Source organism: Heterodontus francisci, chromosome 14 (assembly GCF_036365525.1).
Source record: "Heterodontus francisci isolate sHetFra1 chromosome 14, sHetFra1.hap1, whole genome shotgun sequence".
Lineage (NCBI taxonomy): Eukaryota > Metazoa > Chordata > Chondrichthyes > Heterodontiformes > Heterodontidae > Heterodontus > Heterodontus francisci.
This window is the reverse complement of record NC_090384.1, coordinates 93707190-93727176: the sequence shown is the minus strand read 5'-3', so window position 1 is coordinate 93727176 and position 19987 is coordinate 93707190. Positions and strand designations below refer to the sequence as shown.

General features: G+C 43.0%; 1 protein-coding gene across 7 annotated transcripts in view; it reads right to left on the bottom strand.

Annotated features, from left to right (window-relative positions):
* The window catches only part of LOC137377160 (liprin-alpha-1-like), a 160615-nt gene extending 149534 nt beyond the window's left edge, over positions 1 to 11081 (bottom strand). For all 7 annotated transcript variants that reach the window (XM_068046550.1, XM_068046544.1, XM_068046547.1 and 4 more), the window contains exon 1: positions 10440 to 11081. In XM_068046550.1, coding sequence (XP_067902651.1) covers positions 10440 to 10682 — 243 coding nt within the window. In that variant the 5' untranslated portion in view covers positions 10683 to 11081. The remainder of the gene's footprint in view (positions 1 to 10439) is intronic.
* Positions 11082 to 19987: the final 8906 nt, after the last annotated feature.

Here is a 19987-nt window from a genome sequence, read left to right as displayed (position 1 = left end):
AAGATAGACAGGATGTCAGTTAGCTTGGAAACTCAAAAAAAAAATCTGTAACCCTAATAAAAATGTGTATAGTCATGTACTGGTTATGTTACAGTTTCAATAATCCAGCAGCCTGGTCTAATAATCCAGAAGAACTTTGTGGACAGTTTAGGTTCCCAAAATGGAGGCTTGTGGGCCATCTATAAATGTAAATAAGCACTTCTATTATTCTGCATTGTATTAAAGAGAACATGGTGTTCCTATTTCCTCTAACGAGACAATAAGAAACAAGGCAGTGCTTTCTTAATTACTAGACCCATAACATTCAAATGAGTTGGGAAACAAATCCAACTGAAAACAAAACTGAGCTGTCTGTCCTTCTTTCGCTAGATTTCCAGGGTCACAGGCTACATGTGGTCTAAACTTTATAAATCTCCAGCGCGTGTGCCGAAATTGCCCAGAAAAACAAAAAGCTTGCTATACTTAACTAACATTCTTCCCTTTTCTACAACAGGATGTGAAAGTGCAACTTAGTTATAGTTTTAAATGGCATGCTGTAATTCTCTATTCCGTGTACATCCCAAAAATTCTTTCCACAGCTGCAATTGAAAATAGAGGACTACAGTTAGCACCATTTTGTATCCAAGCCAAGTCACTGAAATTCTCAATAGAAAATCCCACTGATTAAGCTATGTACGTGGACAGCTACTGTGCTAATGACAGACAATTTTTACTCAATGAGGAAAAGTTGAATTCAGTCAGGATCAATCACATTTGACATGGATGGGCAATAATTGTAAAACATTTGTAAACAGTGAGGGGGCTAAAATATACTAACCAAAATTATTTTTTGTGAAAATAGGTCATCTTCAAAACAATGCTTTTTGTTTGATAATTTACCCTCTTTTATCCATTTTTAAAATTAAAATGGCAGCTTAAATTGTAATACAAGAAACTAAAATCATCAGTGAAAGCCAATCTATGCAGCGACCAGGTCTATGGTGCAGTTATAGACCTCCAAACTTTACCACTTGACAAAGTTGTCCTCACTTACAACAAATTAGCACAGATCCAAAGTTTCAATGACTTATTTTAAATATTAAAAGGATTAAAAACAAAAATCCTTCCAACTCCTTCATCTACATCAACCCCATGATGGCACAGTGGGTATTGTCACCACCTGGAATTAAGATATGCAATTCTGAAGGTTTCATGTTCAATTTCAGCTGTATACCAAGTCAACTGGAGGGGAAAAAAAAAAAGAGAAAATAATATTTTGTTGCATGCTTATTATTTCAAGAAATGTGAAGTTTCACATTATCACTTTAAATTTACAGGATTGAGAGAAAAGGGTTTTTTTTTTAAAAAGAGGAGCACAATTTACTTGATGCTAGCAATAGATTTGTTACGAATGTTGTAATTCCGATCCTGGCATACCGTCAACTAAAAAATGTGAAGCTCCAAGCTGGATTGCACTTGTGCCAACCAGTCTGTGTAACTTTTTAAGTAAGTTCAGAAAACCTGCTGCAAGCCTGCAATCTAACCCAATGTGAGCCTATGGCATGTTCATCACTCGTCACTGCTGCTCACCACCCATATCCGAAATTCACTAGCTGAGTCTAAAAAAAGCACACACTACATGGTTCATGATATGAGCTAGCTATGATGATTTGCTTTCTCAATTGTTTAACTTTTTGCTGCTAAGCCTCTCTCAGCTCTAAATTTTCCATCAATACTGTATCAAAAAAAATCTGTGCAAGAGAAAATTGTTAATCATCATGCAAACAGATTGATTCCTGCCATCTGCACAACTCCAGAAACACCGGCTGTTGACTTGAATATAACAGAAGGCTTTTTAAAAGTCATCTACATCCCCCGTCTAACCCTTTGAGCTTGGGAATGAATTTTTTCCCAGTACCTTACAATAGTACTGGTGAAAAACTACTCTAAATACGTAACACAAAGACAGCGATTTCAAAATCAACTGACGCAAGGCCACTATCTAAGCCAAATTGCACTCACTTGAAAGAACTTCTATTTACCTGAAAAAGACAGGATTTCCAAATGTTTGGTCTGCCAGGAGACCACTGAGATTTGCTCTCTTTCTCCTGACAACAAAAGCAACAAGCCTAAATATTCAATGAATTTTTCCAATAGAAGACAGTGTAATAGAGGAAAATTCCAACTTTATATAAATAGGGAACAAGATGAGAGTCAAGACAGGAGACCCAGATTTTAAAAAACCCTGACTTCATATATACTACGGTAGTAAATTTTGATTACTGATTTGAAATGTTTTCCAGTTCAAACTGTGCTAATTTATACCATTATGCATTTTGATATAAAGTCCAGTTTACAAACTTGGTTCCAAATTGATTTAAGCAGGTTCAATCAAATATGTTGCAGACAAATACACTTTCACAATACCAGTACTATTGTATCAGAGATATATATTCAAATCAGTGGCAGAGTACGGCTGCTTTTATATTAGGCTGACTGCCGTATTACTGATGCCGGCTCAATCACTTTTTAACTGGGTCTTCCTGGCTATAGGGAATCTGGCAAGTTTGCTTTAGTATCAGTGGCATTAATATAGCACTGCAATATAAAAAGGAGCTATAAGGCAAGTTACATTGGAACTGACTGAACAGAAAAATAGTGCACCATAGATTGAGCCTGAATCAGCATTACCCAAACTGAATCTAATCCACAGAGTAAACAGATTCTTTGACTTTCTAACAAAGGAAGACTTTTACTATCAAGAATCAGCTCCATGGTTAACTCACTTCGCACTTCAAATACCTTGGGATATTTTTCAGATACAATGCAGGCATCCAGCTGAGCACTAAACACGTATGCAGCACAATCAAAATACAAAATTAAATTCAAATAAGTCAGTGCTTTATTATTCACAGGTGGGGTTGACTTTCAACTTAAGCAGGCGCAGACAACTGGTGGCATTGAATATGCCTCCTGCTATACACCCCACCTGCCTTTTCTTTCATTAGACTTCAGTCTGTCTCCCCACCGCGACCCCACGCCAACAATGTGTAGGAAATCCTATCTGTATAACCAGTCGATAATTTAAAACTATGTGACGTCTGGAGTCACAAGGTTATAATATTGCATTTCCCTTTCTCCTGCTTCTTACTTCTTTCCCACTTTTTCACTGCTGCACAAGCTAACAATTCTAAAATGACATTGGCAACTTGGAAATCACGACCATGGCTTTCCATAATAATCCTGAAGGTTCAGTCCAAATTCAAAACATTTTTCCTAAAATGCAAAGTTCAAAATCCCTTTTCATAGTAAGATATACAAGTTTTTAGTACTGGATTCTGGGAAACTGTTTTAAAAATAGAAAATGCTAGAAGTACTCAGCAGGTCTGGTAGAATCTGTGGAGAAAGAAATTCTTCTGCCTCCTTGTCTCGAGAGACAATGGGTAAGCGCCTGGAGGTGGTCAGTGGTTTGTGCAGCAGCGCCAATTCTAGAGTGACAGACTCATCCACAGGTGCTGCAGATAAAATTGGTTGTCGGGGCTGTTACACAATAGAAATAGAGTTAATGTTTCAGGTCAGAACTGAAACCTTAACACTTTCTCCACTGATGCTACCTGACCTGTTGAGTATAATATTTCCAGCATTTTTGGTTTTTATAACAGTTTTTTTTATTGTGGTATATAAGTGCTACTAAAGCATACAGGGGTTGATCCAACATATTGAAGGCTGAAGTCGGTACAGGAGGAAACGTCCATAGGAGAAATTATTTGGTTCAGTGTTGGGTTATATTTGGGTAGAAATGTAAGCAGCTTTTATACTAAATCCAGCTGCCTTATTCTGGTAACAGAACTGCAGACCCAGATTTTCCTGAGTCTATGATATGACTGCTGAAGGTGTATTCTTATTAAAAAAAAATGTTTTCTTTCACTCCAAAACTGCTCTTAAAGTGTAAATGTAGCCTGAATCACGGCTAGATCTGACATCAGAACAAAGCAAAACAAGACTCTGTTAAGGAATGTGACCTTCATAAGCAATGTACATTCAAAAAGTTTAGCATTAGCCCAAAGCTGAAACTGCTTTGCACCAAAGGTATATCTGTAGTGTGAATGCACCGTTAATGTTTTTCCATACAGTACAGAGGGATACCACCAGATTGATGAGTCAGTCAAGTTATTTCAGGAATATGAACTTAAGTTCTTTTCTTTTTCTTTTCTTTTGGGCCTCCTTATCTCGAGAGACAATGGATACGCGCCTGGAGGTGGTCAGTGGTTTGTGAAGCAGCGCCTGGAGTGGCTATAAAGGCCAATTCTGGAGTGACAGGCTCTTCCACAGGTGCTGCAGAGAAATTTGTTTGTCGGGGCTGTTGCACAGTTGGCTCTCCCCTTGCGCCTCTGTCTTTTTTCCTGCCAACTACTAAGTCTCTTCGACTCGCCACAATTTAGCCCTGTCTTTATGGCTGCCCGCCAGCTCTGGCGAATGCTGGCAACTGACTCCCACGACTTGTGATCAATGTCACACGATTTCATGTCACGTTTGCAGACGTCTTTATAGCGGAGACATGGACGGCCGGTGGGTCTGATACCAGTGGCGAGCTCGCTGTACAATGTGTCTTTGGGGATCCTGCCATCTTCCATGCGGCTCACATGGCCAAGCCATCTCAAGCGCTGCTGACTCAGTAGTGTGTATAAGCTGGGGGTGTTGGCCGCTTCGAGGACTTCTGTGTTGGAGATATAGTCCTGCCACCTGATGCCAAGTATTCTCCGAAGGCAGCGAAGATGGAATGAATTGAGACGTCGCTCTTGGCTGGCATACGTTGTCCAGGCCTCGCTGCCGTACAGCAAGGTACTGAGGACACAGGCCTGATACACTCGGACTTTTGTGTTCCGAGTCAGTGCGCCATTTTCCCACACTCTCTTGGCCAGTCTGGACATAGCAGTGGAAGCCTTACCCATGCGCTTGTTGATTTCTGCATCTAGAGACAGGTTACTGGTGATAGTTGAGCCTAGGTAGGTGAACTCTTGAACCACTTCCAGAGCGTGGTCGCCAATATTGATGGATGGAGCATTTCTGACGTCCTGCCCCATGATGTTCGTTTTCTTGAGGCTGATGGTTAGGCCAAATTCATTGCAGGCAGCCGCAAACCTGTCGATGAGACTCTGCAGGCACTCTTCAGTGTGAGATGTTAAAGCAGCATCGTCAGCAAAGAGGAGTTCCCTGATGAGGACTTTCCGTACTTTGGACTTCGCTCTTAGACGGGCAAGGTTGAACAACCTGCCCCCTGATCTTGTGTGGAGGAAAATTCCTTCTTCAGAGGATTTGAACGCATGTGAAAGCAGCAGGGAGAAGAAAATCCCAAAAAGTGTGGGTGCGAGAACTTAAGTACCACATGCAAAACAGCAGTTTTTCATACATATAACCTTTCACAAGCAAAAGGACAACAGTTTTGCATTGTCAACGTGCAACCTCAATTACATTTACACTCTAAATTGTAGAATGCACACTGCACAGTACTGTTCCATAGAACACAATACAAGAAATACACTCATCCAATTTGTTTTTTGCAGTCAACTGAACAAGAAAAGCCAGAAGAGAATTTGTTCACTGCTATCCTACATTTTACTTTAAAATTCTTGTATAGTATATATGCAAAACTTACATTTATTGTCAAAGGTAGAGTAAATGAAGATGTGATATTCCACCAGGAGGAAAATCAACCCCGGTTAAACCAGTTAAAACCGGAAGCATAAACTCTACCAGAGTGTGCACTTATCGTTTCTACCATAGATTAATAGCAATGGGACTTCAAGTTTATTTTAAAAAGATACTATCCTACCTGGCATTATAACTGCCTAAGAGTGCAGATTATGTTCACTTGTCACACTGTTATGCAGAAATTAAACTGGACTGGCAATTATGCAAAAGTGAACTTCAATTTTCATCAGCAGCCAGTACATAGAGCAGTTTAGCTGAGGTAATAAATGCAAGAGTACATGTTTTTAAAAGTGTTTGTGGCTCTCCAAACACATCATTAAATTGTGCATAATAGCCTACAGAAGATAAACATAAAACTCAGCGACGTCACACCTAAATATTGTGTAACTCATGCCAAGGACTGGTACTTAATGCAAAATAGGCCTTTTGCATCACAACAATCTTGACTCATATCTGCTGCCCATAAGCAATATATTACTATCATTTTGTTTACTTCAGAGTCAGCCAGTAATCCCAAACTTGTATCTATGTAAACAACGACCATTAACAAAAGCAGGTTGCACATCACGTTTTAAAGAATCTCATGACTAACAAAGACAAAATTTAGGTCAGTGTATTATGTAGTTCCACTGCAACTTTATCAATACATTTATCTGTGCGATTCAGTTAAAGATGTTTTTGCTTGTGCAACTTATCTTGATTTTCACTTCATTAAGCAATTTTCTGTAGCTTTACAGAAAGTATTCAATGGTGACCTGCCATGTGCATTAGCAGCTTTATCACTGCCCAAAAACTTGGGAAGTCTATTAGATGGGTACATTATTAGCAACATTGTGATGAGTTTTAATATATTTTCTTAATTGCAACTTAGTGTTAATTATTGTACATTTAATGTAGTAAATGGAAAGAGACAAAACTGGACTCCAAGCAGTAGAGTTGAAAAGTCATAGTGTCATTTACGGCAGAAGAGGCAGCCATTCAGCCCATCGAGTCCATGCCAGCTCTCCATGGAGCTATCCAAATCAGTCCCACTCCCCCACTCGATCCACATAGCCCTGCAAGTTTGTTTCCTTTAAGTGGCCATCCAAATTCCTTTTGAAATCATTGATTGTCTCCACTTCCACCAGCCTTGTGGTCAGTGAGTTCCAGGTCATTACCACCCACTGCGTAAAAAAGTCCTTTCTCATATTCCCCCTGCATTTCTTGCCAAAAACCTTCAATCTGTGTCTCCTAGGATGTCAATGAAAGCTTTGTGACCAAAGACGGAGGGAGATTGCCACCAGAACTGAAGAACAGAGAATGCACACTGGTATGTAGGTTGCAGGAAAGGATGAGGCAAAGCCATGAACAACTTGTAGATGAGGACAAGGATTGAAATTTGACACATCAGGAGATGAAAAGCCATTGGATGTTGGCAAGGACAGAGGCAACGTGGAAATTTTGCAGTTTACACAAGTTATGATAATGGATTAAGTATTAGATAATCTGTGTACCGAATAAACTTGGAAGGCTAGCGAGGAGTGCATTGGTATTTTTGAGCCTGGAGGTAACAGAGGTATCGATGAAGGTTCAGAGGCAGCCAGGATATTTTAGAAGCAGGCAAAGATGCTGACATGAAGGTAGGTGTTCTGCAGTAAACCATCTGGTTTAGACTAAGCAAACAGCTGTGAGAAAGATGAAATCAGGGGCTAGGGTAAATTTCTGTTAAAAGCTGAACAGGGTGGTTTTGGTTGTGATGAAGATGTAAAAAGTTCTTGCCTATCACAATTTGACGTTAGACAAGCAGTCAGGCAGCACATGGTTTTCCTGGAGTCAAGGATGGTAGCAGAAAGGTAAAAATGACTATCAGCACACAAATGGGAATGATCCCAAATGGCAGAATTTCACAAGGGAACAAGGGTACCAATCAATAAAATCCAGCAATATATGCAAGGCGAGTATGTAGGGGACAGGAGCAAAAGCCACTGTAAACATCCTAATTACATAGTGGCAGGTAGGAGCAGATTCATGCATTGGGAATTCCAGAGATTAACTACAAAGGAGAGATGAGGAGGAAGATGCTAAGGATGGAGTGGTTCACTGCAGAGGGGTCAAAGAGGGCCAGGAGGGACAGTGCATCATTTTAAACAATCACAGGCTTAAAATCAGCCCAGCTTTTCATTCAACGTACACCATGGTAAACAACTGTTGCCATATTATTGTGAACAACCTTTTACTTCTATATTTTTGAGGTCTTTGTTTAATTCTGTTTATTGTTACTTGCCTCTGGCAGCCCTGCACCACAAGGTCCAGGAACAACTTAGGAGGAAATAAAACTACATCCCAATTTTGAAACAAAAAAGTACGTTCTGCATGATAGATCAATCTGTGTGCACGAATATTTACCCTTTCAAAATGAAACATACCACCACCACAGGCTATGATGTTATTTTATTATGGTCTGAGTAAAACATTCTGGCACCAAAAACAAGTCCAACACTTACTCATAACGTGTTAGTTTAATACAACTGTCCAGTCTAAGCATGCAAGCAGTTAAATCTGGTACCAATACCTTCTTTGGCCTCCTTGTCTCGGGAGACAATGGGTAAGCGCCTGGAGGTGGTCAGTGGTTTGTGGAGCAGCGCCTGGAGTGGCTATAAAGGCCAATACTAGAGTGACAGACTCTTCCACAGGTGCTGCAGAAAAAATTGGTTGTCGGGGCTGTTACAGAGTTGGCTCTCCCCTTGCGCTGCTGCCTTCAATACCAGCTGACTTTAAATAGGTATGGCAAATAATTTAAAAAATGACAACACTAAACTGCATTCTTTCAGGTTCCAGACTTACAAAATAATGAACTGCTCAGAGATTGTAAATCTGCCTTTCACACAAGTAATACCTGCTTAGGCCTGAGGAATGTATGAATTCCATATCCTGGACTACACAGACAGATTACATTTTGAAATAGAAAAAGAGGGGACCTTTAAGCCAATAATCCTTAAAATACAATTCCCAGTTACAACCAGCAAAGACAGAGGCACAGTGCTACAATTCTTCAGACTGCTTTACATCTTCCCATTTCTATACTCCAAAGATGTATGAAACTACTTACATGCTGAAAAATCTGAAGGCTACTGATGAGGTTTGTTTTTGTTTCAAATGACCCAGCACCATAACTTATAAACTTGGCCACGGCCTCAGTATGATCGAGCTGAATTGTAAAAGGCAATAAAAGTGAATGCTCTGAGTTGATTTTATGGAAGTGTGTGCAGTATCACTTGGTTAGAGCTAAATAATTACACTCAGGTACAGAACAGCAAAACAAATCAGCTGTTTCTAGAAAGTGGAAATTGTGCAATACTTCCTGTGTCGATCTATTTAGAACCAAAACTACTTTAGTTCACCAAGTCTAACAATAGAAGTCATAATTATTAAACATATACATTATACCAATTTAGTTCTGTCTATAATACAAACGACTATCCTAACCACATCCAAAATTCACATATTACAATTAGAACTGAGACAACAGTAAATGAGAACAATCTGCTATTTTAGGATTTGGAAAAGGTTTGCGTGGTACAAAAGTTTTATGCAGTATTTAAATTTAGCATTATCCATTTTAACCCACTTAATATGCATTTCCAATCAGATTACATTACCACAGATGGCAGTCTATATCTTCTATGTAACCTGCGCAGTCCAACTTGCCAACCACTTGAAGGATAACCCATGTTTCCCTGGTCCATTACTATAATATTGGATTCCTCCCCAGTTATTCTACAAAACATACAAACACATTTCAACAAAAACTGGGAACAAGCTTCACAACCTGGTTATGCAAGTGCAAGAACAGCAGCACAAGTAACTGGATGTAAATGTCAGATTACCAAATCTCCTTGTTTGGAGCAACAAGTAACAAACCTCTCAACTGTGCATCTTTAATAGTGAACAACTAGTCTGCCCAAAGTTTGCAGGTGTGTTTATATCCTACCTGTATCACTGAGGCAAGCTTACTACACATCTTATTGCTGACAATACCTGTCAGCCTGGCATCTTGCTAATATTTAACACACAATCTTAAAGTATTCAAAATCAATCTTCACCAAACACTTGTATTTGATGTGTTCAATAAAAACATAAGCACAAAGAGGTTTTGTTCCTACACAGGATCATGCTCACAACACCAGAAAATGAAGACCTACTCCATCCCCTTCAGAAAAGCGGCCTTGGGGGGGGAAGGGGGGGTGTGGAGTGTGGAGGGGGGGGGGGGGGGAGAGAGAGGGGGGGTGTGGAGGGGAGAGGGAGGGAAGGGTGGCTGCTTTGTAATGAAATAAATTACATTCCTTTCCATCCCAAACACAGTTCCTCCTTTACAATAACTGCTGCAAAATACTAAGAACTCCAAACTCGGGCTAAACTGAGCTGGATGTGTCACATCTTTGCACAAAGTATCGTTGGGAGGTGGGTGGTGGTGGGCTGGAAAGATAGAAGAAATCTTAACTCTTAACAGAGAGAAAGATAACAAAAAGTCCTGCTTCCAGAGCTGAGGTCCCCCCCCCTACCTCCCTTAATGGATTTGAACAGAAGTTTTTTAAAAAAGATTTCGTTTTATAGAAAGAAAGGTGACCTGCTTTTAGTGCCTGCAGCTTGTTGCTAATAAAGCAGCAGGAGGAGAGGGGCAAAGACCTCGTGTGTGTGTGTGTGTTTATAGGAAGGGGGGGGGGGGGGTTGTGATTAATTGCTTGCTTAGCTCGCTGCCTCCCGGTTACCTGAGGTAAGGCGGTGTTGAGCTGCCGCTGCAGCGAGTCCCTCTCGTGGAAAGCCTCCTGCATCTTGGCCTGACACAGGGCCAGCGACTCCTGCGTCTCCCGCAGGCTCTCCAGCAGCTTGTCGCGCTCGTCCAGCATGTTCACCATCAGCTGCTCGAAGTTGGCCTCGGTCTCGGCGCCGTACTGCGAGCCCCGGGGGCTCAGCGTGTCCTCGCTGATGGTCGGCATCACCTCGCACATCATCTTCGGACGTTGAGGGGGTTGGTGGACTGGAGTCCGGTGCGGCGGCCTCTACTCACACCGCAGCCCCGGGGTACGGGAGGAGGATGTAATAAATAATATTTATATTATATATATATATATATATATATATATAGAAAAAAAAACAGCCAACTGGCTAAGGCCGGGGGCCTCAAAGCGGCAGCGACAGGCCGGCCCCCCGGCTCATCGCCGCCGGGAGACACCAGAGAGAGAAACTTAAGTAATAAATAAATACGCTGCTGCCACCTCTTCCTCCTTCGGACAGCGGAATATCCCTGGGACCAGTCACAGGGCGCTTTCCTTTCCCCCCACCCCCTCTCTCTCTCTCTCTCTCTGCCTGCCGCTTCTCCCTGGAGGGCATCCGCGCGTTCCTGCCCACAATCCCCCTCTCTCTGCGTGTGCGTGCGTGCGTGCGCGCACGTAACCACGGCGCGCGCGAAACACGTACACCTCTGGTTCCTCCCCCCGTACTCACGCACGACGTGCAGCTCCGCCCTAATTCCCCTCCCCCGCACAGCTCCGCCCCCTTTTCCCCAACCCCACCCTCCCCACGCACGCACGACGTCCAGCTCCGCCCTCTTTTCCCACCCCGCACGTGCTCAATCTGGGACAATCTGTCTGCCAGTGCTGTGAGTTTCAGAGAGGGTGCAGTTAGCCTTAGTTGATCCTGCTCAGTATTTTTAAATTGCAAGTTGTGTTTGGGGGGGGGTGGGTATAATAATAATAAAGTTCCACGCCCGAGAGGGGGTAAAAGCAATTTGCAATTTGTGGCTTTTGTTTGCAGATTTTCTTCAGCTCTGTTGAAATTCCCAACGCAAAAGTGCATGAGAATCATAGAAAGTTTAAGGCACAGAAAGAGGCCACTTGGCCCATTGTGTCTGTGCCGGCCGAAAAACAATCCACTTATACAGTTCCAGCATAACCTCCCTGCTCGGTTAATAAAGGAAAGGATTCCATATGTCTTCTTAACCACATTATCTACCTGTCCTGCTACCTTCAGGGATCTGTGGACATTCACTCCAAGGTCCCTCACTACCTCTACACTTCTAAGTATTTTCCCTTTAATTGTGTATTCCTTTGCCTTGTTTTACCTCCCCAAATGCATCACTCACACTTCTCCACAGGTTGAATTCCAATTGACACTTTTCTGCCCATCTGACCAGACCATCAATATCTTCCTGCAGCCTACAGCTATTCTCCTCACTATCTACCACAAGGCCAATCTTTGTGTCATCTGCAAACCTCTTGATCATCCCCCCTACATTTACATCCAAATCGTTAATATATACAAAAAAAAGCATGGGACCCAACACTGAGCCCTGCGGAACGCCACTAGAAATGGCCCTCCAGTCGTGAAAACAGTCATCAACAATTACCCTTTGTTTCCTGCCACTGAGCCAATTTTGTATCCACCTTGTTGCAGTTCCCTGGATCCCATGGGATTTTATCTTTTTAACCAGTCTGACATGTGGGACCTTGTCAAAAGCCTTGCTAAAATCCATGTAGACCATATCAACTGCACTACCCTCATCTATCTTCCTATCTACGTCGTTAGTTCTGATGTGGACCACGACTGCTGGCTGTTCACCCTCCCCCTTCAGGATGCTCTGCAGCTGCTCATTGACATACTTAACCCTGGCACCAGGGAGGCAACGCGCCATCCTGGATTCACGTCTGCGATCACAGAAACGCCTGTCTGTTCCCCTGACTATCGAATCATCTATCACTATGGCTCTTCCAGTCTTCCCTGTACCCGTGCCCCTGCTGTGCAGCTGAGCCACCCGTGGTGCCATGGACTTGGCTCTGGCTGCACTCCACAGGTGAAGCATCACTTTCCTTAGTATTCAGAACTGAATATCTGTTGGAGAGTGAGATGCACTCAGGGGTCCCATGCACTACCTGCCTGATTCTTTTTGACTGCCTGGTGGTCACCCATTCCCTCTCTCCCTGCATACTCTTAAACTGTGGGGTGATCACATCTATAAACGTGCTATCCATGTAGCTCTCATCCTCACGAATGCACCGCAGTGTCACCAGTTGCCATTCAAGCTGCTGCAATTGATAACATTTCCTGCACAAATGGTTCTCCAGGATACGAGACGCATCCTGGAGATCCCGCATAGCACAGGAGGTGCACTCTCAAGGTTGAAGCACCCCTACCATTTCTTTATTTTTTAGTTGACCCTTCACTACTGCTAAAAAAAACCTTACCAAAACTACAACAACTTAGAATTAATAAAACCTGACTAGTACTGATAAATCCTGCTAAAAAACAATACAGTTCACTCGTTAAAATAAACCTTACTCAAACAAATACTCACCAGCTACTCACTTGTTCCTTATTATTAATACTTAATTTTTACTCTTTTTTAGTCTGCCAGTTGTTGAGAACCGATAAACCAGCTGTTTACACACGCACCCTAACAGTAATGTACTAACCCAGCTCTTTACAGATATTCCCCAACAGCAGTTACTCACCAACCAATCATCTTGCCGCTTTCCCGTGATGTCATTGTTCACTTTGTTTTCAAACTCAGGCGTGCCTGGATTCCTCCCTACTGCTCTCCCGGAAGGTAAATGCTGTAGGCTGCAATCCTCAGACTGTATTTATCGGCTCCCCGTTCCGTGTTCTTCCCATAGGTCCGCTCCTCTCTCCTGCTCTCCTGGAAGGTAAGTGCTGTAGGCCACGATCCTCGGGCTGTATTTATCAGCTTCCCACTCCGTGTTCTTCCTGCAGGTCTGCTCTTCTCCGCTGATCTCCTGGAAAGTAAGTGCTGTAGGCCGCGATCCCCAGGCCATCATTTATTGTAAACAAAAATATATCATTTCTTGAAAGACTCCTAATAAAATGGTTTTACAAAAAATCCCTTAAGCAGAATGAAGGCACAATATGTGTTTAATGAAAAGGGAGGAGGGAAATGCAGACCATTCCTTCTCCAGTTGTATCCTCAGCAACATCTTCAGCATTTGCAAGACTACCGAAAATGGTATGTATCCCAAATCTGGTGTTTCTCCATGTTCTGTCATATGCCCTGGGTTGCACAAACATTCCCCAGATTATATATTATGAGGTGATAGGATGATATCGTCAGATTGATGGGTTTTTTTTAAGGCAGTGTTTGCTGACAACACAAACACTAGGTGGCGCAATACTAGCACATGCACAAATGCAGCCTCTTCAACTGAAACATCGCTGTCTGCGACGTTCAGGCAGCTGCCAGAATTAAAATTGGTGTTGCTCAATTTATCACAGAAAAACAACTTCAACATGAAAATCCCCTCAAAGGTTGCCATCGCCGCCTCCAACCCACCCCCAACAGTTCTTCGCTCCCTCCTGCCATTGCTTTATTTGTATAATTTCTTGGATATCTCCTGCTCAACTATTTTGAATTTTTTTGACAAAGACAAAAGATCTCTGGTATGATGCTGCCATTGAAATTTGGAATGGAAAGCAACTTTCTATGGGACGGTAAAGTCAACATTTACACTGTGAAGTTTATGGAGGAAATAACTGTGAATTTCTGCCCCCCCACCCCGCCTCCTTACCGCAATCTCCCATTCACCCAATCCACACGCTATAGCCTTGCTGTTCCCACCCCCCCCCCCCCTCCCTCAGCCACTCGATCCAGACTTTGCCACTGCTCCACCCTTCCGCTCCCCTCGGCCAATTGTTGCCCGCTCCTCACTTCCGGCACCACCCTGCTATCCGGCTGCTCACTCTCCGCTTCTCCCCACCCCTGCTCCAGACCCTAGCTGTAACTTGAGCCACCTCCCTCCACTTGGCCACTCGGTCACTCGCTCCCACGTTCGATCGTTCACCGTGCGCCGCCTGACGGGGCGACATAGGAGCGAGTAGCTGGGATGAAGGAAGCAGCACGGCCTAGAGCTAGCCGCTGGAGCGGCGGGGGGGAAACGGGGAGCGAGCGGCTGGAGAGTGAGGTGGCGGGAAGCAAGGATTGGAAAACAATCGGCTGAGGGGAGTGGGGGGGGAGCAGTGGCGAGGTCTGGAGCGAGCGGCTGGGGGAGAGGGGGGAAGCAGCAGGTGGGGGGGAGGGGGGAGAAAGCGCCAAGTCCTGGAGTGTGTGGCCGAGGGGGGAGAACGGCCAGTGTAGTGGGAGTAGCTGAATGGGAGGAAGCAGGCGGGAGGGGAGCGAGTAGCTGATGATGTTTTCCTGCGCATGCACCAGTTAGTCCTGACAAGTGGGAAGCTGCACATGCGCAGCATCTCACTTGGAGCAGGAGACCGTTTGCAGGTATGTGCAGCTTGGAGCACTCTGATGACGTCGGCGGGCCATTGCGTTGTCAGGAATCACTTTGTTATTTTAGCTACATGTAGTAACCTGATCAAACGGAAACAATACATCAAACGTGTGCTAAAGCAAGTGAAGGTCACCAGTTGTGCGGAAAATGTACACCGTTAGGCACTGGTTCCATTTTTAGCAGTTTAAGGTTGCATTTCTGCTTGGCTGCATTTTTCTATGGAGGTACATGTGCACTCCAGGTAATCCAGCAATACACCCAGGGCCAGGTGTATGTATATTTTGGTGCCCTTTCTTTGAGTTTAAGTATGTAGTAGTATTCATGAAAAACTCCTCTTTAAAATGTCTAAACCCGCTTCCCTCCGATAAAAATAAAGTCAACCCGCCAATAGTTTTGCATTCATCAGGTAAATTTTCCATACGAACATACGAATTAGGAGCAGGAGAAGGCCACTCGGCCTTTCGAGCCTGCTCCGCCATTCAATAAGTTCATGGCTGAACTGATTACTTCACATTTCCACCTACCCCCGATAACTTTCCATCCCCTTGCTTATCAAGAATCTATCTACCTCTGCCTTAAAAATATTCAAAAACTCTGCTTCCACCGCCTTTTGAGGAAGAGAATTCCAAAGATTCACGACCCTCTGAGAGAAAAAATTTCTCCTCATCTCTGTCTTAAATGGGCGACCCCTTATTTTTAAACAGTGACCCCTAGTTCTAGATTCTCCCACAAGGGGAAACATCCTTTCCACATCCACCCTGTCGAGACCCCTCAGGACTTTATATGTTTCAATCACGTCACCTCCTACTCTTCTAAATTCCAGCGGATACAAACGTAGCCTGTCCAACTTTTCCTCATAAGACAGCCTGCCCGTTCCAGGTATTAGTCCAGTAAACCTTCTCTGTACTGCCTCCAATGCATTTACATCCTTCCTTAAAATAAGGAGGCCAGTACTGTACACAGTACTCCAGATGTGGTCTCACCAATGCCCTGTATAGCTGAAGCATAACCTCCCTACTTTTGCTTTCAATTCCCCTGGTGATAAACGATAACATTCTATTAACTTTCCTAATTACGTGCTGTACCTGCATACTAAACCTTTGCGATTCATGCACTAGGACACCCAGATCCTGCTGCATCTCAGAGCTCTGCAATCTCTCACCATTTAGATAATATGCTTCTTTTTTATTCTTCCTGCCAAAGTGGACAATTTCCCATTTTCCCACATTATACTCCATTTTGCCCACTCACTTAACCTATCTATCTCCCTTTGTAGCCTCCTTATGTCCTCCTCTTCACAAGTTACTTTCCTACCCATCTTTGTGTCATCAGCAAATTTAGCAACCATACCTTTGGTCCCTTCATCTAAATCATTTATCTAAATTGTAAAAAGTTGAGGCCCCAACACAGGTCCCTGTGCACACCTCTCGTTACATCTTGCCAACCAGAAAATGACCCATTTATGCCTACTCTGTTTCCTGTTAGCTAACCAATCTTCTATCCATGCCAGTATATTACCCCCTACACCCATGAGCTTTTATTTTCTGCAATAACCTTTGATGTGGCACCTTATCAAATGCCTTCTGGAAATCTAAGTACAATACATCCACGGGTTCCCCTTTATCCACAGCACATGTAACTCCCTCAAAGAACTCTAATAAATAGGTTAAACATGATTTCCCTGTAACAAAACCACGTTGACTCTGCCTGATTACTTTGAATTTTTCTAATTGCCCTGCTTTACCATCTTTAATAATAGCTTCTAACATTTTCCCTAAGACAGATGTTAAGCTAACTGGCCTGTAGTTTCCTGCTTTCTGTCTCCCTCCCTTTTTGAATAAAGGAGTTACTTGCGCTATTTTCCAATCTAACGGAATCTTTCCCAAATCTAGGGAATTTTGGAAAATTAAAACTAACTCATCAACTATCTCACTCGCCACTTCTTTTAACACCCTAGGATGAAGTCCGTCAGGACCCGTGGACTTGTCAGCCCGAAGCTCCAACAATTTGTTCAGTACCACTTTCCTGGTGATTGTAATTTCCTTGAGTTCCTCCCTCCCTTCCATTTCCTGACTTACAGCTAATTTTGGGATGTTACTTGTATCCTCAATAGTGAAGACCAATGCAAAATATCTGTTCAATTCATCTTCCATCTCCTTCTTATTATCCATCATTAATTCCCCAGACTCACTTTCTATAGGACCAATGCTCACTTTGTTAACTCTTTTCTTTTTTAAATATCTATAGAAACTCTTACTATCTGTCTCTATATTTCTAGCTAGCTTTCTCTCATACTCTAATTTTAACTTCCTTATCAATCTTTTAGTCATTCTTTGCTGTTTTTTATATTCTGTCCAATCTTCTGACCTGCCTCCCACCTTTATGCAATTATAGGCTTTTTCTTTAAGTTTGATACTACCTTTAACTGTTTTAGTTAACCACGGATGGTGGGTCCCATCCTTGGAATTTTTCTTTCTCGTTGAAAAATATCTATTCAGTGTATTCTGAAATATCCCCTTAAATGTCTGCCACTGCATCTCTATTGACCTATCCCTTAACCTGATTTGCCAGTTCACTTTAGCTAGCTCTGCATTCATGCCCTCATAATTGCCCTTATTTAAGTTTAAAATACTAGTCTTGGACCCACTCATCTCTCCCTCAAACTGAACGTAAAATTCAATCATACTATGATCGCTGCTACCTAGGGGTGCCTTAACTATGAAGTCATTAATTAATCCCATGTTGTTGCACAAAACCAGGTCTAGTTTAGCCTGCTCTCTGGTTGGCTCCAGAATGTATTGTTCCAAGAAATTATCTGAAAATCCTCATCTAGGCTACTTTGCCCATCTGACTTTTTCAGTCTATATGTAGGTTCAAATCCCCCATAATTATCACTGTACCTTTCTGACAAGCTGCCATTATTTCTTCCTTTATACCCCGTTCTACAGTGTGGTTAATGTTAGGTGACCTGTACACCGCTCCTACAAGTGACTTCTTGCCTTTATCATTTCTCATCTCTCCCCAAACTGCTTCTACATCCTGGTTTCCTGAATTTGTGTCATCCCTCTCTATTGCACTAATACCATCATTAATTAACAGAGCTACCCATCCACTTTTTCCGAGCTTCCTGTCCTTCCTAAATGCCATGAACTCTTCAACATTCAGGTCCCAATCCATATCGTCCTGCAACCATGTCTCTGTAATGGCTATCAGATCGTACTTATTTATTTCTATTTGTGCTCTCAGTTCATCTGTTTTGTTTCGAATGCTACATGCATAGTTGTGTCCTTTTATTATTTTTGTAACCTCTAGCCTTATCTGTTGGTTTACTCTTAGATTTGTATGCTCTGTCCCTTCCTGCCACAGTCTGTTTATCATTTCCCATATTAATACCTTTTTTCCTTGGCTTGCCTGTACTCCTTGATTTACCATATCTTTCCAAATTTGATCCCTTGCCCCTACTATTCAGTTTAAAACCCTCTCTACTTCCCCAGTTATGTGACTCGCTAGAACACCGGCCCCAGCACGGTTCAGGTGTAGACCGTCCCAACAGTACAGCCACCACTTTCCCCAGTACTGGTGCCAGTGCCCCGCGCACTGGAACCCACTTCTACCACACCAGTCTTTGAGCCACGTATTAATTTCTCTAAACTTATTTGCCCTATGCCAATTTGCACGTGGCTCAGGTAATAATCCAGAGATTATTACCTTTGAGGTTCTGCTTCTTAATTTGGCACCTAGTTTCTCATATTGACTATGCAGAACCTCTTTACTTGTCCTGCTTATGCCATTGGTACCTACATGGACCACGATGACTGGATCCTTCCCCTCCCACTGTAAGTTCCTCTCCAGCCCTGAGCAGATGTCCTGAACACTGGCGGGCAGACAACACAGCCGTCTGGATGCTCGCTCTTTGCTGCAGAGAACAGTGTCAGTACCCCTAACTATACTGTCCCCTACTACCACTACATTCCTTTTTTCTCCCTCCACTTGAATGTCTTCCTGTACTCTGGTGCCATAGTCAGGTTGCTCATCCACTCTGCAGCCCTGACTCTCATCCAAACAATCTGAAAGAACGTCAAACCTGTTGGACAATTGCAAAGGCTAAGGCTCCTGCATTCCTGCCCTCTGGGTCCCCTTCCCTGCCTCAGCTGCAGTCACACTTTCCTGTCCAAATCAAAATCACCTCTGACCAAATCAGAAGACCCTATCCTAAGGGGTGTAACCAACTCCTGATACAAAATGTCCAGGTAACATTCCCTCTCCCTGATGTGTTGCAGTGTCTGCAGCTCGGACTCCAGTTCAATGACTCTGAACCGAAGCTCTTTGAGCCACAAACACTTACTGCAGCCATGTTTGCCCTGAATCATACTGGCATCCAGGAGCTCCCACATGCTGCAGCCGTGACACATCACCTGTTCTGTCATCCTTAATATGTTTTAATTAACTACTTAATTATTTTATTCAATTATTTATTTTATTTTCCTTTTTTTATATATTTTATTAAGCTTACCACTAGTTCCTTTACTATTTTAAATGTTAGGATTAGAATGGACCTTAATCACCTACCAGATACTCACCAAACAGGTAGCTTCTTCCCTGCTCTCTCTATTGATCGTGACATCACTCTGATGTCACTTTTCGATTTTTCCCCTGCTCCTTTCTTTCTGTCTCCAGTCTCCGACTCTGGGCTTTTGGCACGCTTTTTAAACCTCTGCTCCCACTGTTCTCCTCTCTCTCTCTCGCTCTTTCTCTGGTCTTCAACTCTGGGCTTTTGGTGCAATTTTCAAACCTCCACTCACGCCTTGCTCCTCTCCATTGTTCTGTCTCTGTCTCCGGTCTTCGACTCTGGGCTTTTGGCATGCTTTTTAAACCTCTGGTCCCGCTGTGCTCCTCTCTCTCACTCTCACTCCATTACTTGCAACTAACAGTAAACAGAGTGGCTCACTCCCAACGATTATAAAACACTAGTTAGGCCACAGCTGGAGTACTGTGCACAGTTCTGGTCGCCACTATAGGAAGGATGT